At 36.6% G+C, this 26,208-nt stretch overlaps 1 protein-coding gene across 1 annotated transcript; it reads right to left on the reverse strand.

The window, feature by feature from the left end:
- Positions 1-590: 590 nt before the first annotated feature.
- On the reverse strand, positions 591-24,599 carry LOC135429901 (uncharacterized). The gene is made up of 4 exons (XM_064684388.1): positions 24,335-24,599; positions 4,364-4,534; positions 1,047-1,210; positions 591-972 (listed from the first exon to the last, which is right to left on the reverse strand). Exons 1-4 carry the CDS (start codon positions 24,396-24,398, stop codon positions 682-684), a joined length of 690 nt encoding a protein of 229 aa, XP_064540458.1. The 5' UTR covers positions 24,399-24,599; the 3' UTR covers positions 591-681.
- Between the last annotated feature and the right edge of the window lie 1,609 nt (positions 24,600-26,208).

Raw genomic sequence — 26,208 nt, forward strand, 5'->3', positions numbered from 1 at the left:
AATAAACAAAACTTAATTATGGTTTCAGCAGCTGCAAAAAAAAGATATATACAAAAAGTCGAAACAATTGAAAATTAAAAATAAATAAATTGCACAAAACCAAATGCAAATTAGCACGCTCTTATGCTAAAGCAAAAGCTTTAAATCAAATGGAAATTAGGAAAACTTTTAAATTATAATTATACCAAAATAAACCACAGCCAAAAAAATGCCACAAACCAATTGCATTAAGATTAGATGTTATATCATAAAAAAATAAACATTGGAATTAGTCGTAAAAGCAGGCAAAAAATAATATAAGCTTGGGTACATCTTAGTTATAGTTTAATATATATACAAGTATATATAATATTTTTAGTTTAATGCAAAACTTTATTTGTTGAAAAAAATATTAGAAATTGTTTTTTAATATATATTACAAGTTTACATAGTCGGCTCAATATACATGTTGTTTATATATATATAGTATATATAGTGTGTATATAGTGTAGTATATAGTCGGTTAGTAGAGCTCTACGCAGTTTCGTTTATTTTATTTATATATATATATTTTTATATATATATATATATTTTGTTTTTATTGGCAAGGCGTTTTGCAAACATTTCCTGGTTAGATGCGTTTTTAATATTTTTTTGTTTTTTTTTTTTCAAAATTTGCTTGGAAATGCTGGTAAAAAGCTTTTATACCTGAGGCTCATCGATGTCGCGCACCTCATTGTCCTTGGGCTGTTTCTCGAGCGGCTCACGGCGATCGTTGTCCTCCTCGGAATCATCCAATTCGTGGCGCTGCTGCGGCGGCGCCGATGTGCTGGGCGAACTTACCGACTGGTAGCCACCGTGATTATTGATCACGCCCTCGGCCACCTGTTCGCCGCTCTCCAGCGGACGCACATTGACCAAACGCACCTTGAACGAGCTGTTCGCGTCACCGTAGACGGTCTCATTGATCTCCACCTTGTGACCATTAACCACCTTGTTTTTTTTTTTGTACATATAAAAGCTTCGTATTAAATTGAATGGAGCATTTCACTTTGATGTTGCCTCACCTTAACCGTCGATGTGGTATTACCATTCTTGTCGTTCAGCGTTGTCAGCGGTCGCAGGCCAAAGCTGAGGGGATTAAGACTCTCAGACGAATCGCCGGAGCCGGCAATCTCATCTGAATCCACGGCGATGGGCCAGAGACGGGCGCGCAGACGGCGGAAAATGTCTGTAAAATGGGAATGCATAAAAAATTGTGTTGTCTGTGGTATAATTTAACGCCAAAACAAGCTAGCAAAGGCATCTTCTGGTCAGCTATACTCGACTAGCAGATACTCTGTACCCAGCGGAAGCGCCTATACTTTGCATGCTAAAAAGTCTGGCATTAAATGGCTTTTTTCAGTCAATATTTATCGATTTGGGAGGACTGCGTCAAGTTGATCTATATTAACTTGTACTACATGCAGCTTTTATATTCACCAAGATAGTCTATGAAGCAAGAATCGGCTCAAAAATTTGTGTTAGAAATCGATATTTATCGATGTGGAAGCAGCTAGCAATATTATCGATCGTACACTTGTTTTGTGGCTACAATTCACATAGATCATAGAATCTCTCTTATGGGTAAAACGTTTACAAGGTTGTGTTCTACAAGCTTAAGCCCCAAATTCGATTAATAATCGATAATTATCGATATAATAAGTGCTCAACAGATCGTTTACCATAATATTTATATGTGTCTGGTGTAAGAGATGCTACATTTCGCAGTTATTCTCTTTAGCTCTCACAGTAACCAAATACTATGAGCTTAAGCCCACAGAAAGCTCAGTAAACCGATATTTATAGATCTGTGAATCAGACAGCCATGGCTTTACACTAGTTTGCTGGTACTTTTCAAGAATTTATATGCTCTATACATTCGGAAATGTCACCTATTACCAGTTACTTTCATTTGCCAAACTTTCTCATATCCCTTTAGTCACTTGAAAGTACAGGGTATTATAATAAGAGCAAGGCCACTGTCAAACTGAAATAGGTACGCAGCTACAAAGGCGAAGGTACGCGCTGGGAACTGGCGCAGGTGTTGCAAAGTGCCAAAATGCCAGCTGAAATCGACTTGGTTCTTGTTGTTGTCATCTCTTTGATGACGCCCAGACGGCAGACGCCTTTTGCCTAGCTAATGCGTTTTTCTGTTTAAATTCCCTAATCCGTAAACGCACTAAAAAATACAAATAGCAAAAAAGAAAGTGTTTTCTGTGTCGCCGTCTGCTTCTTACATAATCCTCTTTGACACGCCCCCACATGCCCACTGTCTACACATATGTTGTCACATTTCTCACTCTTTCTTCGGGTTAGCCTTTTTTTTTCTTTTAGTCAACCTTGTCATAAATACTTGACCGCATTGTTTGGCCGGCTTTGGCATGTTGCAATTCATTTGCTTGTTGCATTCTAATGAGTTTAAAGCGTGCCTCTAATGCTTGACCAGCTTGGCCAAATGCTTGACATCATTCTAAGATGCGGCGACCTTTGAACTTTGTTGAGGGTTTTCTTTTAGTTTTTTAACTTGAAGCACCGGTTATTTCTTTAACTTTCAAATAATTTAAATGCAGCTTTTGAAATTCCAATTCGGAGGTGTTTTGCTGAAGATATTGTACCGTTTTATTTACTCCATATTTCTTTTATCATATATATATAATCCTCTTAAAGCCTTTTAGATTGAAGATTAACTTCCATTCAAATATGTTAACAACATGTGCAAATTGTGTGAAAATGGGGCAACGCCGTCATTTTAGAGTTGCCAGCTCTATTTAACTGCTTGGGCATTGCCAAAAGTGCGATAAAGTTTTCAAAAGGCAACACTGCTCAATCGTCTTGTCAAATATTTAACAGCTAGCTTAACTGCCAGATAATTAAATTTTACGGCAAGTGTTTAAAGTGATTGTCAGCCCTAATAACCTCCCAAATAACCGAACAAAATTTGCCTGCTATCTCTTAGTCCAACACTACGTTAACTCATAAAAAACACACCAAATTTTTCGCAGTGTTGATTAGCACCAGAAATCATAGAAGTTTTTCTGTCAGTGCTGTTGTTATTCACTTGTTATCTTTGAAGCTGATGCCAAATAAAAGTTTCTTGCATATAAAACGAGCCATTGGCTTAAGAACTTTTTGTCAGCGTATTAGTTAGCAAAAGATTTATGAAGTTTGGCCACTTCTCTTCATCCCTAGCTAAGAAGCAGCATTTTATAAATGTTTTCCCTCCTCTCCTTTTTTTATTTTTCTTCCATTTTATTTTTATTTTTTGCCAAAGGCTCAAACTTTTCACTTTTAATGGTCAACAGAGTTTTGTGACCCAGCACATGCATATCAATATAAATATAAGAAATGAAGACAAGTACAAGGCAAAAACTTTGGCTGGGCCACAACAATTTTGACATAATATTTTGATAAATTGTTTACATTTCTCCAGTACTCTCAAGCTTAACTGTGTGACGAACTTTAAACTCCAGTTTATTCAAAAGGATCTGCCATGCAGGGTTCGCAGGCATGGCCCGACGACTAATTGGCTGGCTTAACTGGCCAATCGGAGAGTATTCCAAATTCATTTTAGTCAGCCTTAAGAGCTTTTTGTACCTATGAGAGCTGAGCGCTCACGAAAAGCATCTCAATAAAACTTGGTATGCAGTAGATTTGTCAAAGACGATCGGATCGAGTTACTATATTATATAGTTCCCATAGAAACTTTTGATTAAAAATTGCGTTTTGGTGTATAAAACTTTTTATAGCCTTGCAGATTATAATTGTGTTTTGAAATGTGTAACGCATAGAAGGAAACCTCTTTGACCCCATAGAGTATATATATATTAGTATTTTAAGGATCCCAAAACTTTACGAAAGTGTTACCAACCTTGCAAATATATTTCAAATTACTTGAATGCTCTATAATTCCGAAGATGTTGTCCAAAGTCTTATTAGGCGTCCAATAATTTACTTAAGCCCCATCAACATTTGAACTTTATATCCAAATACTTGAATGTTCTATAATATATCGCCCTTTTATTTGGTTTACACTTTCTCAATGTCTGCAAGTGTGTTTAAGCTTCGTCATTCAAAAGTTAACTTCACTTTCGTTGTATATCCAAATAATAAAAATCTCTCATCATGTAATAGCCATAACAATGAAAAGTGCATTAAATGCATGCCGTACTTGGTAATAACTCGTATCTCCTCTGCTAATGAGGGGAGTGGCAGAGTGGGAGGGGGAGGGGGAGGGGGAGGAGCTTGCTGTTTGGCAACATACAATTGTAATTAAATGCAATTGCAGATGCGTCACGTGGCAGCCACAAAAAAAAAAAAAAACAAAAAGGAGTTAAAAACTCACCATCAAAGGAATTGGGAATGCCCAGGGAAAAGTGGAAGACAGACGGATCCGGTTGCAGGAATGGAGTCTCAGCGCCCGTATCGATTACGCCCTTAAAGTCACGGAAAGCCGGATCGCTTGGTGTGGGCCGCACGGCAATCACCTCCGCATCGTCCTGCGGACTGTTGCGGGCTGCAAGGAATGCAAAATAAAAATATATATTAAAAATACAAATAAATATTACGCGTTATTATAATTAAAAGCACAATTAAAATGCGCGCCTTTTGGCCGCTAAATTAGCCGCTGGAAATGCGTCGAATTAAGCCAAATCAGCGAATTCGTAAGCCAAAAACCGCAGAGTGCAGAAAGTCCTTAAGCTTTCTCTGTGCCCGCTCGACCCTTTGTGCTTATCATTTAGTGGCCTCATTAGCGCTTATTAGAGTTTACATTTTGCATAATTTGCCGCGCTCTGGGGGATATGCCCTATAGGAAAATGTCTTGACTGCAACCGTGGCACGCTCACCTTGCGGCGGCAGCTAAGAAATGCTGATGATAGCTGTATATAAAATGATTCATAAATATATATGAAGCTGCCAGCGTTGTCTTAGCATTATGGTTGCACTTAAGACCAGAATTTAAATCGTTTAAAAGATTTGATTTTTTTTTAGTAAACCTTTCATTTATTCTATTTATCTTTGAGTCTCCTAAATAAAAATAAGCCTGGGATACTATAAGAGCTACAGACTTCATTTGTAATGTATATTATATGTATATATGTATGTACATATATGTACATTTGTTGATTCGATTGTTCTAAGAGTTCTCCAAAATCGATAAATGGAAAATATTCCATAATAATTCATATTTTTGTCCATCTTCGGATCTACTAAATAATAATAAACTGGGTAGACTATAAAAGCTATAAACCTCATTATCAATGTAAATTATGTGCAGAAAAGGTTAATTTAACTGATATATGCCGTAAAATATTCTGTATTAAATTACATATACCATTTATCTATTAAAAACCAAAAAACTTGAAGACTCTAAAAGCTGTAATGTGTATTACGAAAGTTACGTTTGTTGTTTCGATAGTTTTAAACGTTTTCCAAAATCGATAAATTTTCTATAATATTAATAAATATCGTACTTATAATATAGGTTCTCATGCGCTTTAATCAGTTTATGTTTTTGGATGATTCCACCGTTTCCTTATATCGATAAGTGCCAATACTCTCTAAGATACTACTTTATATATCCTTCCTTCGATAAATATCGATTTCTAACCACAGTTTTAATGTGACCTCTCTGAGATCACAAAAGATATGAGATATCAAGCAGAAAAGACATATCAAAAACATTTTTCTGTCAATATAAATTTTGGAGGCATATAAATACCATCTCAAACCCTAAAACGAACAGAGTAAGAGCTCGAAATATATAAAAAAATGAATTTTTCATAATATAGTGTTCCACATAACATATACAGGTCAATTAATTGTCTCAGCTGTACTTCTCTTACTCTCTTAATATTGCTTCCTAACCACACAAAATACCCATTTTTAATACCAGGAAATCGCTTACCATCTTGAAACTAGGCCATGGCTCTATAATAAACCATCGTCTACAGCTGTAGGGGTAAATAAACAACTGCTTGCAACTGCCACACAACTCACATGGATTCAGGCAGCCTTCGCTTGGGGGTCCATAGATAAATCTGTCCCTTCGGCCATGTGGCACTTCATAAATCTCGGCAGCTGAGACTGACGCACAGCGTAGTACAACAAGTGGCAGCAAGAAAAGGAGGCAAAACATGTCCAACGCAACCAACTAACGATGTTAAAAATAAGTCCAGCCATGTTAAGACTCGACTTGGTATGAAATGCGATATGTGAGACGATTTACAAGCTGCGTAAAATGCGTACGCAAAATGCAAAATGTACGTGACCCCTGGACGCAAACCCCTTTTTTATTTTATGCGCAGAGGAGGTCACAAAATGAATGCACTTTTTTTTAAGCCGATTTATAAGTAAAGCACACGGCACACTCGCAATATGTTTGGTTTGCAAAGCAACGAAAAGAAATGGGGGCAGGGTATGCGCTTTATATATGCAAGGGGGTTGACTCTGATGCAACAGAAACATAAACAAAATGCGAACGGGGGGGTCGCACATATGAATGTCATTTACAAGTGCAAATATTTACCTTTTGCGGCGCATACGAAAGTGGGCTACAACCTGGCAAATATGCAGCGTGGAAATATTTATGCATATGCATGGCAAACATGAACGTAATATTCGGGTATATATACCTGTCAATAGGCAAGAAACTTAATTTAAAGACTTGCCCCACAAACGATCTTGTTGAAGCTTTGCTATCTTAGGGACAAACACTAAGCAGACATGCTTCCAAAATTTCACAAAGCTAAGCTTTAAATTGCGCTCTTAATCAAAGAATATACAATTAATAACTCAAGTAACTTCGCTTCCGAACTTATGATTTTGCTGAAGATTTGATATCTTAAGAATGATTGTAATAAATAAATGTGTCCAAAATTTAATAATGCTAGCCCCAAAATTGCGCCTTTAATCAAAGAATATTAAATTGCTAACTCAAGTAACTCAGCTTCTGAGTCACCGATTTTGCTGAAGCTTTGCTATCATTAAGACAAACCCAAGTCAAACATGCTTCCAAAATTTTATGCAGCTAGCCTCTAATTTGCGCCTTTAATCAAGGAATATAAAAATGTTAACTCGGGTAACTCAGCTTCTACACATACTATGCTAAACTAATATGCCCCATCTGAATAATTTCAGAGCACAAAAGCCAGCCAGATTGTTGCGCATACATACATACATATACAATATTTCATGGTTTTATGCAGCATACCTTGAGGGTGCGTCGTTGCCATGGCATTTGGTGCCAAACCCAAATTGAAACATGTTTGAGAGGGGGCAACGTGCCAAAGAATTTATGAAAATGAAAATTGTGCAGCAAGTGAAATGTTGTGGGGTTAAGAGCACCACCCAAGCAACCCCACCTCTGCCCCCGCAACCCCCACTCCATACTGCTAGCCGATGCTATCCCAACTAAGCCCAAAGAAAAAAAAACACACACACAGTTATTAATCATGCGAATGCTAAACAAAAGCAGGAGTTCCCCTAATGAAAACATCTACATGGCATATTCATTAATTTTCCAATAATTAAGCTGTGCCCCCGCACACAACATGCAACCGTTTACCCCCCCCCCCCCCTGCCCACTATGCCCCCTCCCATTCCTTCTATTGTTTCGTTTTCTGAATTATGAAATTAATAAAAGCAGTTGGCAAAATTTCGCAGCGCTCGGCGCTTTTGTTCTAAACACAACGAATTTGTTGCTAATTATGTAAGGTTAACTGTATGCCCAAAAATGAGGGGGGGCGTGGCGCCAGCCCCGCCTACTATTGTAATTTTTCGCTGAGGCGCCACAAATAAAATACCAAAAAGCGTTGCTGGCAATCACTTGGCCTGCGTTTTATGGTGCTAATTGCCAGCAGGCAGCAGGGTAGAGGGGCACAAAGGGTATAGGGGCGGAAGGGTAGAGGGGCGCTTTCGGTTAAGAATGAAGGCCGGTCCTGAGCTGTGCGTCAATTAATTAACATAATTGTACAATTTTGCATAATTAACTAGGCAGCGATTTTTTCTCTCTTGAGTTTTGTAGAGTTGAGTCGAAAAATATTTAAATAATAATTGTGGAAAAAGGCGGCAAAACATGTAAATATTGCGGATATTAAAAACAAAAATGAATATGGAAGCAAAAAAAGAAAACTCTTTTTCCCGAATTCCCTCAGCTGAACCAAAATTAAATAAATAAATATTATTTTTAAGCTTTAAAAATCTAAAGTTAAAAGTAATCTTTTGTTATTGAGTATCTAAAATTCTCAGACATCCCTTATTATTATTATTTATAATTATTGTATTATTCTTACTATTATTTTATTATGCGTTATTATTCTTTATTATTATTTTATTATTCTTTATTATTATTTTATTATATTTCTATATTATATTATATTTTTTCTTCATACAATCTCAATTTAATTAAATTTTAGTTTTGCTTTCTTAAGGCTAAGAAAAAAGAATCTTTTATTAAATTTTCATTCAACTCGCAGTTTCTTTGCTTTCTTCCAAGTTCTTCATTTTTAAAAACTTACAAACTAGATTGTTTTTTAAGATTTCACTCAATCATTTAGCAGCTTGTGGCTGGACAACGTTTTAAAAGATTTACATATCCAACCAACTAACTGCAGCTCTTCTCACTCAGCGGCAATCATAATTACATGCCATTGAGGACGAGCAACTCTTGTGGCAGCCGAAGCCATACTCTGCCCAACAGTTGCCAGAGGGGTTCGTGGCGGGGTGCAATTTGCGGGAGGGGGGGAGGTTGGAAAAACATCCTGTAACTATTATGGCAACTTTTTACATTAACCAAAGTGCGGGCTATTAAAAATTCATTAATCGCATGCAACTGAAAAGCAAAATACATCATAAAACTACAAGAAGGCAAAAGTGCACGACTAGCAGATACCCTATACAAAAAACCCAAGTGCTCATAACTACTGCCATATATTTATGTAAAAAAGTATGTGTCCTCAAATAACTCTTGTGTTTACATTTGTATCTTAAGAAAATTGTTGGTTAATAAAAATTAAATTTAAAACAAATAAATATACAAAAAATCAGATCGTTAGCTGCCAAAATGCAAAAGTCGTAAAAAAAACTATTAAATTGTAAAACAAAATTCAGAAATATCTGTTCATTATAAGCAACAACATGAGTATTATATTATCAACTGCCTGTTGTCCTAATACACCCCATTTGCTAGCTTTATGGCTGTAGGGTATCGAAAAACAAAAAGTAAAAAAAACCGCACAGCAAAAAGAAAAAACTCGCTGCAAAAGTTTAATTGATTTGCGCGCTAAATTGTAAAATAATTGATAGATAGAAGCGTTCAGAATTTAATGAGAATTTCGCCCGCAGAGAAAGTTGCGAATATTTACAAATTGCAATACGATAATTTTGAACTACAACAACAATATAAAAAATAAATTAAAAAAGAATAAAGCTTTTGTTATAGTTATTAATTAGAAAAGTTTTGCGGCCAGTCTGCAACTGCACACACGCACACACTCATACACACACACACGCACACAAATCGGAATTGTGATTTTGATTTTGCGTTTGATTTTCATTCATGATGAAAATATTGTAAATTGTAAATGGAAATTGGAAAATTCGGCAACTCTCTGTCGAGCTGTTGACGCAGCTCCGCACTTTTACACACAGACATATACATATATACATTTTGGTCAATCCGAGCCAAAGTAATTGGAAAACACATGCGATAGCATGGGCTTTTCCAGCTTTGCGTAGCCATATTGAATTTCGTGGCCACTTGAAAATGTTCAAATGTGTTTTTGTGCGGCACGGTTTGAGATTGCGAGGGTTAGACCGGACCAACCGACACTTTTGGCCATCATTTTAATTACCATTTCGGGTCTAACATTTGGCCAGGTTCGAAAAACGCTTTTTCATATTTTGCAGCAATTTGCCAGCCAAACGAGACGGGATCGAGCGCACAAAGCCAACACACACACCACACACACCCATTCACACACACACACCCACACCACACACACCACACTCACCCACACATTCACCCACATTTGGTATAAATTATGGACTGTAGGAGTTACCATAGCAGTTTGTAATTATCGTCACATATTTATTTGGTTACCGAGTATTTGCCATTTGTTTGTGTCGCCGCGTTTAGCTCTCGTTTCATATTTCAAATGAGTTTTGTTCGACTGTCATTTGAGTGATTTGTGGCCAGAACGGAAAGCTGCCAAATAATATTCACAGTTAACTGCTGTGTCGTATTTATGGCATCAATTGCGGCTGCATTTGAGCCCCAAAGCATAACAAATTATTAGCCAGCATTGCAAATAATATCAAATAATCTTTGGGCACTAATAACAAATTTCTTTGCAGCCAAAAGGGAATTCAATTGAAAATTTAAATCAAAATGAAATTTAATTGAAATGCAATAACAGGTCAGGTAAGATATGCGCTGCATGGCTCCGAATTCTAAATACTCTGCATATGTTAAATCAATTTGATGACAAGCCAAGCCAAAAATATTTCCTAAATGTTTTCTACTGTAAATAACTTGATTCCAGTGAAATTGGTAAAGATAACGAAGCACCTTTTTGAAATCATAATATTTATAATATATATATATCTCATATGTTATATCTGATAATTATCAGATGTAGATAATACTCTTGTACTACTCTACTTCCTATAATAATATATATATATATATTCTATACTTTTTATGTTTAATATCGACTATTATTTTGTTTTCCTTATGCTATTATTATATTTTGTGTAATGTGTTCTGCATGCAAACATTTTCCACGCCAAAATGAAAAAAATACATATTTTTATAAAATATAATTATATATAATATATAATGTAGATTTTGGCAACCTTTTCATTTTAAAATATATTATTAGCTGGCTCGAGGTCAGGTAATACATATATATTTTTTTAATAAATTATAAATACATGTGTATATATATAAATCTTGTTTTCTATGCAAAATAGTCTCTCAGTTTTAAAGCTTCACGAAACTTGACGTAGATCCGTCTTTATGCAGCAGGCGCTAAATATGTGAGAGCTGAATCGAATATATATAAAAACTGAGTTTGTTTTAAAAAACACCCTTTCCTCATTTTCAAATATCCTACAATAATCGCATTGCTCAGGAGCTTCACTAAGCTCCCAAGTTTTAAGCAAAACCTTATCAGAAATCCAACTTTAATATATATATATATATAAATGTTTGATAGAGCATTGAATCTATGCAAGGACAAAGCTACCTGTTCTCTTTGGTTACCTTTCAAAACAAGCACTGTGCTTTGTTGCATGCCACGCTGCTTTCTTTTTGGGTCAACTCTCGCTCCTCTCTGCCACTCCCCTCATCGAATTCCATCAATGTCTGTTCTTAATTATCAACACCAGCATCTCGTCTCAACTCTGGTATCAGTGGCCAGGCTTCTGTTGCTGCCGCTTATCACAGTGTCATGGTCTCTTTCACGCCGCTGCCAATCAGTCGGCGGCAGTCAGCCAAAGCCACAGTCAATGCCCCCACAACCCCGCCCCATCCACCACACAACGCCTACCGCACCTTACAGCCAGCTTGCGTTGAGTCGCGCAGATAACTAGAACTACGCCGCAACCTCTAATGGGCCACGCATCCGCAACAGAAACCCCGGACTCTGACCAGACGCAGATGCTCCTCGCGCTGCTCCTCTTCTTCTTGTTGTTGTTGCTGTTGTGGTTGTTGTTGCTTATATTATGCCTGTGCTGCGCGTGACATTAATCAAGCCTAGACCGAAGTCCCACATGCCATAGCCAGGGCAATCGCCATCGCCACCTGCATCATCATGCTCATCATCGACATCATCAACATCATTATTACCATCAACATCATCCGCATCGTCATCATCATCAACGCCAGGGTAGGGTGACCGAAAAATCATTGTAGACATTTGTAATTAGAATTGATAGCAAGCAGGCAGAGCGGCTAGCGAGTGGGCTAGGTGCGGGATACGTCGGGGTAAACCCGTGGGGCAGATAACCCCAATTGCAGAGCTCTCCCCCAACACACACACGCACGCACACAATGACAATGCAAATGCAAAGCAGTTGGGCATCCATTGGGCTCCATTGCGGCAGTTGTCGTTAAACAAATTTCATTCTCGAACCCATTGAAAGCGACAAACGGAGTCCACGGATATGTGAATAGGTGCGTGCACTCAAAGAGGGTTCCGAGCAGCAGCACGTCCGTCATTTGTTAAAAGTTTTGCTTTTCTCTCTGTGACAGCAGTAGTAGCCCCTATTTTAGGGAGACTTTCTATAGAGGTGGGCGCAAGATAAGCACGAAACATCGACATTTGCAATATCAACTTTTTTTGCTTATTCAAATATTTTGTTATTTATATTTATTAGCAAAGTTACTTGTTGATAACTACAACTTAACTTTTGTTTAACATTTCCATTCGCTATTTTTTGTCGCTTGACGAATTATAATTCGCAAACAGTTTAAGCTTTTAACGACGGGCTTAGCCTAGCCAAGTTGTAGACAATGTCGAAATCGGCTGAAGCCAAGCGAAGTTCTTGCAATAAATATACAGACGAATTACTCATCTTTTTGTATTTAACAAGAAATATATACATCTTTTTTTTGTAGTATTTTCATTATTTTTTTTAATTTCTTTTGTGTAATCTGTGTTATTCTGTGAGCTGTCGCATTGTCCCTCTTCAAACACGCACGAAAACCCGGTAGACACGAAATTTTTGAACACGAGCACGTGTGAACTCGTGTCACGAAAAAGAGCACGAAATGTGCCCAGCTTTAGTGTAGGACCCAGCAAAAATGCGTGCTAACAAAATATCAGCACACGTCAATTGAATGGCATTTCACTTGGAGACAGACAGCCCAACTGTGTGCTCTGGGGCACTTTCACTTGCATTGGGGTGATGTGCAAGTGTGTGTATGTGTATATGTATATTTATATGTGTGCGTGGGTTGTGTATGGAAAAGGCTGCAATTTGGGGTTGGCTTGAGTTTCACTTTCGGCTCAAATGCTGTTGACACTTGACAATGCTCAGGAACACAGAGACCGAGAGCTAAATGGCAGTGCAGCACGTGTGTTGGTGTGCGTGTGTATGTGTGTGGGTATATATGTTGTGTGTGTGTGTTGTGCGCATCAAACTAATTTTCCCCCTGTTTAGAGTTCTTGAACGTGGCCAAACTAACTAGCTGGCATCTCTGTCCGGACATCAACTCTCCTGCTGATTTCTCACTCTTTGCCCCCGCAATCCACCCCCACCACTGCTAAGCACATCCCCCCTCTGCCCCGCTCAGTTTGAGCTGGCTCTGCATTGGTTTTGAACTGATTTGAAATCATTTTAAGCCAAATGGCACACAATTGAGTTTGTCAGTTTGTTAGGCGTCGCTTCAAGAGGGTTCGTTGGCGGACTCCCGATTCCTGGCTTATGTATGTAATTGAAAATGTGGGTGTGTCTATAGGGCGTGCATTTCGTGTTGTCACAGTTGTCGGTGATTGTCCTGTTTCATTTGGCGGTACGTGCAGCGTTTAGGCTTAAGGTTCAGAGTGCTTTAAAGGCGAGAAAATTGGGGATATTGAAAGAAAAGTGAAGCTAAAGGGGTTAAATTGTTGGAGGGTAAGCCCTCGAATCTTAAATTTTCTCTAAAAGAACGGTTTAGAAATTAATATAGAGAATTTCCATTTACAAGACGCCTGGCATTTAAAAACTCATATCACTGGGACCTCAGGTCCCATTGGGGACATTTTCATATTTTTTAATGTACAGAAAACTAAAACTTAAAAAAAATAATAGAATTTAGTGTCAACGTTTTTTTAAGAAATCAATACAATCTATAAGGATTTATGATAATATCGTGCAATATTAATATTAATATACTCAAAAATAAAAACGCATTTTTAAGCACATTCGTATTTTTTAATGATTTAACTTAATAGGAAAATTGTATTTTTTGCTTTCTGCAACAACTTTTTAATATTAATTCTCATACCACACATCGTAAACAGCCCAATAAATTTAAAAGGATTTAAAAATTATGAGTAAAAATGTAAAAAATTTAAAAAGGAAACCTAATAATACTTAAACAATTGCAGGCACGACAGAGCATCAGCTCCTTTAAATATACTTATTTTATATATTTTTCCAATAAATATTTAAGCTTCTTTAAAACTTCTCGCTTATAATTATAATTGTTTAACCAATTGAAAGAAACCACAAAATGTTCAACCACAGCAATTTCTGCACAATTTTAAAATCGCGTTTTTATCAATAAGGGAATTGCGACCGAAATGACAAGAAGAGGAATATAAATTGGCATTATAATAAAATTAAATTTAATTAATTTTTTGTGGGTCGCTGGGTCAGATTACGCCCACTTGAGGCAGTGTATCCGCTTTGCGTGTATCCGACGGATAAGTCAGGTGCTGGCTTCATTTTTCACTTCTCATTCGTTCACGCATTCATTCATTCATTCACCATTCACTTCATTTGCATTTTGGCAAAACACCAAAAATCAAACTAAAAAAACAAAATGCCTAAATAAAAACCTTGCCCCGTTGTAAGTCCTCAGTGCAAAATGTTGTTATTGTTGTTTGTTGTTTATTGTTTGTTGTTTGTTGTTGTTGTTGTTGCTGGCGTTGCCAAATGTGACAATCGTGTCACGTACGCAATGTTCTGGAAGATTGAACGTTACGTTTGTCGCGTTTAAAATGAGTTTTTTCCCCGAGTCTGAATTTGATTTTGATTGTTTGGTCCCGGACACGGCTCCCGGTTCTCCATGCCCCCAACTCCAACCCCGAACCAAACAAAAAAAAAAAAGGCATAAACTTACCAGCCCCGGCTATGATTTGTCGTTCATCCCGACTGCCACATGTAGCAAATTATTCGATGGCAGCAAAAAATAAAATTGTTTAATTTTAGGCTTGTTTTTTTTCGTATTTGCCACCGACTTCACAATCACGAGCCTTCATTACGCCCACCTAAGATTTATTATTATTATTTTCGTTTTTTTCTGACTGCCAACACGTGCAGCAAATTTTAAATATATATTTTCAGTTTTGATGCTGCTTGATTTGTGCTGCCTGCCACAGGTGCAGCTATCGCTAATGAATTCCAATTGGGCTGGTGATGCCCCAAAAAGAATGACACAAATGATTTCACTGGAAATATTTGTTTGGCGGGGACGCTAATTGTGATTACAGTTTGTAGGCACTGCTTCAGATTGTGAGAATCGCATAGAAAGGCGAACAGATTAAAGAGAGAGAGAGCTAGCAGCCGAGCAGCTGAGAGCGAATGGGACAAGGCGAGTAAGAGCATGTAGGAGAATGAATGAGAGACAGGAGGAGAGAGAAATATATTGAGAGAGTAGAGTATATTAGTATATCATATTTTGATAGGCTTCAGCTTCAGAAGAGGATTTTGTGATTTGCGGAAAGATTGTAGCAATAATTAACCTCCTGTTTATAAAGTAATTATTTGGTAATGTATGAAAGTATAAAATTTCCATAATAATATGTCTATTTTTAAAGCGAACGGAATTATTTGCCGTGTTTATTCTCAGTGTTTATACAGAAGGTATTGAAGAATGAAATGTTCAAAGTGTGAAACACAAAACTCTCTTAAAAATAATACATCCGAAAAATGTGTAAGCAACTGGGAAATATATGTTTATGAGTATATACCAGGGTATATATCCCTGAAATGTTCACTCTTTACAGAGTAATTTCTCATTCCTATAATATATTTTTCACTGCAACGAGTAACCTACTGGTTAATAAATATATGGGTATATAAATGGGTATATATCTTTGAAACAGTCACATTTCACTTGAGTAATCTTTCATTCCCATAATATATATCCCTAAATGACTAACACACTATATTTACATGTCTAAAAATTGTGCATCAATTTAAGCATTACAACACAGTTTAGCTGTCAGTTTGAGTGCGGCAAGGCAAGGCCTTCAATTAGAGTATGCGAACAAGGGCTGTGCAGACAAAATGTGCATTCGGGCAACATGTCAATGTGGCCAAAATGATTCAAAGACGTGAAAGCCACAGGCCGGAAGCCCACAAAAGACGCTGCACGAAATGCAAGCAATGCAAATTTCACAAATGCCTTCGGGTTGGTGTAGCATGATTTATGATTATTAAACTACTTAATGTTAATCAATGTGAAATGGATGGGAGCAGAGAGAAAGAGTTGCAATTTGTTGTTAATTACAACGCAGCTGCATTGTGACAGCCCGGCAGATATGTATGGCTATATGCGTACATATATATATAGCCATAGATATAGGGACAGATATGATGAGACACGCTGCAGATTTTTGGTTTGGCAGCAAAAACCGCAAATTGCTATTAACGAAAATCTAATCATAACCGGAAATTAATTTGACAGGAATCTCATTAAATTTACAGCCACAAAATGGTGGCCCACACACACACACACACACACGCACACACACTAGCTTGACAATCGTTTAAATCTGCACACGTTGACATTGCCAGCTGACTATTTGAGTAATACTCTAGGATTTTCATTATAATACACAATTATTCACATATATTTATACATGTGTGTGTGTATAACATGAGCAACTGCGTCTGCCGAGTACTGACACGCCCCCAGTCACCGCCCCCCGCCCTCTGTTAGCCTCTCTAGTCTGGTAATTTATTTCTGATTTTGGGTTTGCGCCATGCGTGGCTGAGCATTAGGCGCTTGCACATTTTGCCAGCACATAAATTAACATAAAGAGCCGGCTGTTGAGCTGTGCCAAGGAGAAGGGGGCGAGGGGGGAAGGGGGGCTGAGGTTTGGTGGGTGGCACCCGCAGTGGAAGGCCTCTTGCAGCGATTACGTGACATTGAACCAGAGCTAAGTGCCTCTGCAGCTTTCAATCACAGCCCAAAGGCAGAGCGAGACAGACAGTTGGCAACATTTATGATTATTCAGCTCAAACATTTTTGGAGGGGGTCGGAGGGGTGCGGAGGGGAGGATTTGGCTTAGAGCTTTTCGTGACAGCTGACAATTTGCCGGATGTGTGTGTATGTGTGTGTGTGTGTGGGTCTAGTCTAATAGCCGGAAATTGCAGCTGATAAAGCAATCAGGCAACGAAATTGTTTATTAATTTGCGTTGCGTTCACAAAAACAGAACGAACTAATCAACAATGCAACAAAATTAACGCAAATAGCATTAGGTTTAACCAATTCCAGGCAGAGACAGTTTCAAGTTCAGCTGAAAACTGAATGAAAATGTACTGAGAATAAGCTTGAAAAACCATGTGGTACATGCATAATCGATAAATTAGAGTCGCGAACAGGGACGGAATGGCTCTCGGCTGCCCAAGTGACTCGCTGGAGATAGTCGTCAGAATCATTTGAATTATTATAAGACCTTTTTGTTATAAATCAGATATTTCACTACCATATCTGCCGCACAACCAGTCACAGCCAGAGTTTCCACACAAGGAGCCTGTCATCGATAACTTCGATATCGATAGATGCAATAGCACATCGCTAAGAGGCGGCATGATATAAGAGCGAAAGCGTTGCTTGAGAATTGTACTTCGGATTACACAAAAACACAACTCTCGCCAGATTATTTCTAAAGACCTTATGGCTTTTCACATTTCATAACAAAATTATTATACACGCTATAAAAGACTATAGAAATGATCTTGCTATTAATGCTATTTTGCTGTTAATGGGCTTTGAGAGTCTCTATTAATTGAAAAAAAGTTAACTCTTACTCGCTGTTTAATTGATTTCTATACCCTGAACCCATTGAAAATGGGTATAATGTGTTTGTGCAAATGCATATAACTGGCAGAAGGAAGCATCTCCGAGCCCATAAGGTGTATATATTCTTGATCAGCATCAATAGCCGAATCGATCTGGCCATATCCGTCTGTCCCCCTGTCTCTATGTCCCTCTGTCTGTCTGTCTGTCTGTCCGTCCGTATGTATGAATGAACGCAAGGATATCAGAACCTATAAGAGCTACAGACTTGAAATTTTGAACGTAAGTCCGCCTAGTGGCCGCGCAGTACAAGTTTGTTTCCGATAATCGATAACTTGCTCGATTTCTAAGCAATCGATAAAAATCGATAGCGGAATTCTTTTTTTTTGAGCAATTCTCTTTGGTTTTTAATGGCTGGAGTCACCAAATTTGACATGTAGATGCTAGAATAATATCGACAGAACAAGTATTTTTAATTTCATATCCACCGACGCGCCCCGCCCCCATAGCACGAGCTGCACTTGCTGTTAGTAGAAAAAGGTATAGGGTATCCGCTAGTCGGGTACTCCCGACTAGAGAACTGTTAATTGACTTTTTTACTAGTTACTTCTAGAACAAAAAAAAAACATTGCACAACCTTATAAATATTTAAATAACACTTTTACAGTCGTTGAACAAAATAATTTTTCATTATTTATTCACACGAAAACTAGAATTTTCTCTACCTATCAATTAAAATAAACAGCTTATTATATGTTATGCCCAACTATAATATAACTTTGCCAGTTATGAAATCAACAGTCGTCACAAACATTTGTGCATATATATACATATTTGCACTGCGAGATGATTAATCATTTTTAACTGCCGGCAAAAACAGCTGCACTAATAGCAAAAATATTAGCAACAATAACAAAAACAACAACAACAACATCAGCAACAATTACAGCTAACAAATACAATAAACAACACAATTTGTTTTATTGCATTTTTCTGTATGGCATCGCATTTAATTTGCCATTGAGTTATTCATTTGAATTATTTATCGCTGTGGCTAAAAAAAAATATTTTATTTTAAAAAAAAAAGTCAATGGTTCAAACTGTATTTTTTTAAATGCTTAAGTGGCTTACTGCATTTTCCATAGTTTTTCCTCTTGGATTTGTATATATACAAAAATAAAAGCGCATATAAGCTAAAAAACTATACCGAATATATAATACACTTACATGAGCATTATATGAAATGAATTCAACAAATATTTTTAATATTTGAGATACGAAAACAGCTTTAGAGCAAATTCTTCGTCAATGATTCGCACATTCTAAAATCAAATTGTTATTATTTCTAGTGCAAGGCATATAAAAACAATATCAACAAATTGAATAAACAAAACAATTGAAAATTGCTACCAGATTTGAACCAGCAAGCTGTCGCATGCCAATCCGGTGATCAGTTTTTCATTCGTTTGCATTTACTTTGAGTATATCAACAAACTGAATAAACAAAACAATTGCAAATTGCTACTAGATTTGAACCAGCGAGCTTTTTGCACGCTAGTCCGACGCTCAGATCTTCATTTATTTGCCTTTACTTTGAGTATATCAACAAATTGAATAAACAAACATTACAGTTGAAAATTGCTATCAGATTTGAACCAGCGTTATTTCTATTGCTGGTCCGACGCTCAGTTCTAGTTCATGGGAAATTTAAACGTATTTAAGTTTGAGGCCGACTTGCGGGTGGAATCAGCTTCCTAGATCCTACGGATTGGGCCGAGTGTTGTTGACTAATCAGTCAATTAATCAGTCAGTCAGTCAGTCAGTCAGTCAGTCAGTCATTCAGTCAGTCAGTCTGTCAATCAATCACTCATACAGCCACAAACAGTATATAGTTTTATACAGTTTGATATATATTCAAAACACAAATAGAAAGTGTAATTAAGAAATCACTTTCATTCACTAAAACAATTTTGTTTTCATTGCTTGGCCTGTGAATTGGCTTTGGCATTGATTTAATAGCTATTTTGAATTTCAAACCCAAATTGACCGCAAGTTCAAGAAACTCGAACGAAATGCACATGGAAATGTTTGGTTTTGTTAAACGTATTTAATTTGCCTCGACTGAAAAACATAAACATTTTAATTTTCACATTTAGCTTGTGTTGTTATTGTCGTTGAGGTTTATGCGATTTGCAGGTATTTTTCAAATGGTTTATTCTGGCTGTAAATTGAATGGCGCATTTAATTGACATTTAATCGCAAGCCGGAATTAAATTGCGATGCAATGTAAATGTCGCCATGCTACAAAATGATGTCACACCTGAACCGAAGGGATTGTTGTTGAAGGATTTAGCCAAAAACCTCAGACTTGAAACGTTTAACTGAGGAAAGAATTGATAGGTTTTCTGTATAGGCTCAAGGAAATGAAACATTTGAATAACACATGTTCATTTCACTTTCGAATGGCACATTTTCAATTACATATTGTTAATTATTTTATGACAACATTTGTGTAACAATTAGGCTTTTCAGCTTAGTTTTTGTAAATTTCAAATTTCAAAATATTTCATTTAGCCATTGTTTTTACGAGGTAAGAAAAGAGGACTAATTTTATATGCTATATAATATCGAAGTTGTATTTATTATACCCTTGCAGAGGGTATCATAATTTTGTCATTAAATGTGTTAAGCATAGTAGGAGACATCTCCAACCTAGATCAACATCAACAGCCGAGTTTTCTGTTTCTATGCGAAGTAATCTCTCAGTTTAAAGGTATCGTCTTGGAACTTTTGCATAGGTCCGTCATTCTGTTGCAGGGAGTACGAAAGGCGGAACCGGACGGATCGGACACCTATATCATAAATCTGATAGGTATTACATATAGGAACGATCTTTCGATCTTGTCTTGTTGTGTTTCATTTCACTATGTCCCTCATATATATATGGTAAATCATATCAACATCGCACAACTATATCATATAGCTGTCATAGGGAAGATCGGCCGAACTGTAGAAAAGCCAAAAAATTGCAAATATTCTGTTTTCCAAGATGTTTTCATCAAACACAGCATGCACGGAAGGCTATTACATTTTCCGTACATACTCTCACTTTCTCATTTGTATTTTATTTAATTTTTGTCAACAATATTTTAAGCTGTAAGTTAACAGTTTTAATTTTTGCCCAAAGCAAAATTACACTTTTAATTTATTTGCCCCAAGCTAAAAGTCACAGCAAAATGAAACAGTTATTAAATCTCTAACACAATTACCAAAAATAATGGCAAATCCGCCCTCAAAATAAACAAATTAAAAAAACTATTGACCTATTCAAAACGCAGCCCCAAGCTAATTAGCCGCAATTTGCGTAACTAATTCAAGAAACGTTTATTTTGGACACAGCGAAAATTAATGTCAATTGACGAAATAAAAATTATATATATATATAAATAAATATGACAAAATTAAACAAATTGCGTTCCGTGCCAAAAAAAAAAAAGAATGAACAAAAAGTTTATACAATGAATAAAACTATGCATAATATAATTATAAAGCGATTTATTATGGACAGTCGAGTTATTAGTTTAAATAATCAAAAAATACAATAATAAGAAAAAATATATGATTTATATGAATTTAACTGCAATTTGCACAACATGCAGTTGCAATTTGTACGTGCCCCTGCTCCGTGCCCCGTGCCCCATTTTTATATATATATATTCCATGGAAAAGGCCTTAAACACGAATTATGGCCACAATTAACCCAATTTCAGTTGGCTGCCAGCTGCACGCAGCACATAAAATTAAATGCCATAAATGTTGTCAAAAAATACAAATAAATAAAAAAACGAAATATATATATAAAAAAAAATCAAATAGGGAACAGCAAGAGAAATTGCTTAAGAATTTCGCCGGCCACTCGAGAACAATTGCAATGGACAAATTGCAACAGCAGAGAAAAGAAATCAGGCCACGACAAATAAAAAGAAAAAATATTAAATTGAAAAAAGTAACAGCAAGAAGTAAATAAAAGAAATTGCAGTTCTCAAGAAGAGGGTTCATTAAACTGATGAATGTTTTTCGGCCACAACTGGCCGAAATTTTCACTCAAGTTATCTTAATGTGATGAAGGAATTCCACCCGTATGTGTGAAAAAATCGCGGATCGGTTTTGAAAATCAATTACAAAGATCTTTGAGAGAATTTAATTGATACGTTCTTGGGTGGCAAATGCGGGTCAAAGGTTTTATAAACCAAAGTTTATTCGTCAGCTTCAAGATTCTGAGCTCAGGTCTAACATGGGCGGAAAACGTGGTTCTTCATCAGATGCACTTAAAACATATTTTTAAATGGAAATGGAAATCAAAATGGGTAGATTTCAATTTTCCACGGGCGTGTACTATCAAAAATTGTTGGCACAAAATGTTCGGCGGGCAAGGCCGGGCAATACCCGCTAGTATATAAATATAGGCAACGATCTTCTGGAGCCCTTAAATTACTTAAATTTCATATTAATACATTGGTTTTTATTCACTTCATATGTATATTCATTCCTTATTGGTTCAGTGATACGTTTCTTCTTATTATACTCAACGAGATCACACTCGCGTCTCTTCCCCTCTGAAGCTCGAACTCGACTCTATTCTCTGTTATCGTATGCTCCTGTTACCACCCCTTCTGTTACTTAACATGCATCTTAACATGCATCTAACATTTTACAGGCTCAAATTGATATCGCTAACTGGCAGAGTTGCCTGCCCCACAAGTATATATTTATATATACATATTTTAAATTGTGCATGAGTCATAAGATCTGGCTATAGATTTCACATACTGAAATCTAATCTTGGTTTTTTCCATTTTTTCCATGTTTATAACAAAATTCAACATAATCGCATCTCATTCTACAGCAAAAATGCCATTATATTTAAACAATTACTGCATTTGTTTATATTTTCCCAATTCCTGGGCTCCATCATTATTTATTATTCTTTTCTATAAAAATATATATGTATGGCCTTTCTAGCTGATATTGTTGAACTTAGTTGCCTTGAGATCGAATATTGTTTTTTATTCCAATTATTTTCTTTGTCTCGAGCAATTTTAGACGCAAGGCGAATATGAAATACCCTTACAAGCAAAGCATATATAGAATATGTTTGCATTCTTTTTCCATTAATTTTCTTTCTTTCGAGCTTGTTAAAACGAAATGTCGAAGATTGAATACCCTGCAAACATATAACACAGCATATATTGTATGCGTTTGCATTTTTACTCCTTTAATTTCCTTCTTCTCGAGCAAGGGCGAAGATGAAATACCCTTACTAAATTATACATGTGTAGAATATATTTGCATGCAACTAAAGTTTTGCTGGCGTTTCTCGTTGATTTTATACTCTACATCAATCTCTAGTTGATATCGAAATATTAAAGCAGCATTTAAGCAAAGATTTATAAAAATAAAAAACGTGTGTTTTTGTCCATCGGAAATATGCATAAAATTTGCATATTTCTCTGGTAAATGATTTGACTGCTGCAAATTTGACAACTTCAAGTGGCAGTGGCAGCTGCTGTTGCACCACCACCACCCCCCCCCCCCTCCCTCCTTTCCTCCTCCCCCCTGGACTGCTGCTCCTGCTGTCTGCAACCAATTCAGCTTCTTCAACTTTAGCTGCTGCAATTTATGCATTCAAGTGGCAGCCAAAGGCAGCGGCAGCGGCAGCCATGACGATGATGAGGCAGCTGCTGGCTTGTATCTTGCATCTTGTATCTTGTATCTGCAGGATGCATTTTGCAGTTTTGCTGATTGTCAAGTGTTGCCTGCACCGTTCTTATCAAAATCGAGCATCATTATGCCGTAATTCCTAGAAAATTCCAGCACTTAACGAAAATAGCGTGAGTTTTCGAAATTCTTATTTAGAGAATTTTATTTCCTCGAAATTAACAAGTTAAATTTTCTACTCAAATTAGGTAGAGTTGAAAATTCAAACAAGTTCGTAAAGTTTTGCCCCAAATTTCTCAAACTCGAAATTTTCCTCTCTAAGAAATGTTTTTTATCGTTGATAAATGCCGAAATTCTCCTCTGTAATCAATTTTTTTTACAATAAATGCCCAACGCCTTTTTTAAGCCTACAAATTCTTGTAATAAATATTTTTTTAATTAAATAAAGCTCTTGTTTTTTTAAGATCAAAAAAACTATTTGAAAATCAAGTTGAGTTCCAACTTATTTTTTAACAATACGAGAACGTAAAGAAATATTATTTAATTAAAGCACAGAGCCTGTTATACTAGAACTTTCGAGGTAGTTTTTCGCTGAGTGTAGCTCGGCTTTATCAATTTGCATTGTTAATACGACTGACAGTCGCGAGTTCAAGAGGCCGTCAACAGCATTATCAATTTTAACATTTAAATGATCATCAAGTTGAGAGGAAATCTTCTGGAATTTATAAGTATATACACATATTTGTCAGAGCGCCTGCTTAAAGCCGCCCAAACTTGTTTTAACCAGCCATATAGTAATATGTATATATTTTTTAAGTATTTATTTGATATAGTTTTCGAGCAAGTCTAGAACTCACCTGGCAAAGTCCAAACGTCGCTGACAGCCAACGCGATCAGCAGAACACCGCACAGCAGCTTCATATTTATTTTCACACGATATTTTTCTCCTTTGCCTTTTGTTTTTTATTTGAGTTCAACAAATTGGTTTTGTGTTTTATTATTTTTAATGGCTAAGCACTTTTGTTAAATTCTGTGTTGATTTGTTTAGGTTTTTTATATTTTGTTCTGGCACCGGTTGCCGGATTTGGTTCTGTTTCGTAAGACAAACAATAGTCAAATGCGCTGAAATACGTCGAGGAAACGGCAAATAAACAGAACGTTCGCAACGTAAAAGCGACAGAAATCAGTGAGTAAAATGAGCAACAGATTGAGCGTTACAGATAGGTGAGAATGTTGCGACTGGGAAACTGCGAGACTGCGACACTGCGAGAGACTAGTGAGATACTCACACTCACACTCACGCTCGTAGCAGGCACTCACACTCAATTAGTTGAGCGTGTTATTAATATAAATAAATGACAGCGAAAAAGTCACCAAAATAAGTCCATAGCTAAAAACAAGTGGAATTACGAGTACAACTAAGATAGAGGATTATAGAGACTATGTCATGCCCTGGAAACAATATTTATGCCGGAAGATAAGAAGGCGATAGATGAGCGATATCGCATATTGATCGCTTGTGATCTGGATATAAACAAATAACAGCGAAAAAGTCACTAAAAACAAGTGTAATCACGAGTAAACTAAGATAGAGGTCAAAGAGACAATGGCATGCCCTGCAAACAGTAAATATGGCGGAGGATAAGAAGGCGATAGAAGAGCGATATCGTATTTTGATTGATTTTCTTGTAATCTCTCACGAAAAAGCGCTTAGATGTTACAGAAAAGTGATGCTTGGGCATTCAAACAACCTTTGTAACGGAAGATAAGAAGGCGATAAATGGGCGATATCGCACTTTGATCGCTTACTTATCTTCCGTCACGAAAAAGGGCTTGGATGCTGCAGAAAAGTGTCGCTTGAGGAGATACGAAAGCGATAGAAATTTATTTCAAAATGTTGCATACAGCTAACTTTTCGCTCAGAAAGCAACAATTCTTTCTAGTTCTATAACGCCATATAATCTTTCAAATCTTTTCAAAGGTCTCGCGCAACTTCTCTTTACTTAAAAAAAAACTAGACAAGCCTATTGTGAAAGTAAAACCAATTAGTAATTGCTTTGACAGCTGGACATGTTTATTTGGCCATCAGTGTACGGGAATGAACGGCGGCAAACGCGGCGAATGCGCAATTAGTTGTTGTTGTATGTGAATGTGTATATGAATGCATATGTATGTATATTTTTTTCTAGTATATATTTGTTGCATGTGCCCCTTTTTTGCAAAGCTTATTTGCGGCTTAATCAATTGTCGTTTATGCTTCGTTAGCTGCACGTTTAATTCGCTATTTTATTTTATTTTATTTTGTATAGTTTTGTTTATTTTTGCTTCGCTTTTCAGTGTTAGCCTCAGAGAAATTATGTCAATCAGCCTGTTGGCAATATAATCACTTGTTGTTGCTTGACTGACTACCGAGTTCAAGGTCAAAGTTGTTGCTTTGTAAACAATTCAAAGTTGTTGCTTCTTCTTCTTTACATCGTACTCACAATCACTCAACTTAGTTATAGAAGCAGACACATTGCTCGATTGGATGTTATCGATAACATTTGTAGAAACAAAGTGAACTTTTAGCTCATTGCACTTAGTTCCTGGTGTATTTCCAACAAATGCTAAAGGGCGCATGTGGCTAAGCATCTTTATGGCAGGTATATAATTAATTTGGTTATGATTGAGTTATTCTTGGTAATTTGCTATTCAAAGCTCGACACGATTAAATCGGACGCATATTAAAAAT

Source organism: Drosophila montana, unplaced genomic scaffold (assembly GCF_035044405.1).
Source record: "Drosophila montana isolate Dmon_TW-CO22-7 unplaced genomic scaffold, ASM3504440v1 contig_2747_1, whole genome shotgun sequence".
Taxonomy (NCBI): domain Eukaryota; kingdom Metazoa; phylum Arthropoda; class Insecta; order Diptera; family Drosophilidae; genus Drosophila; species Drosophila montana.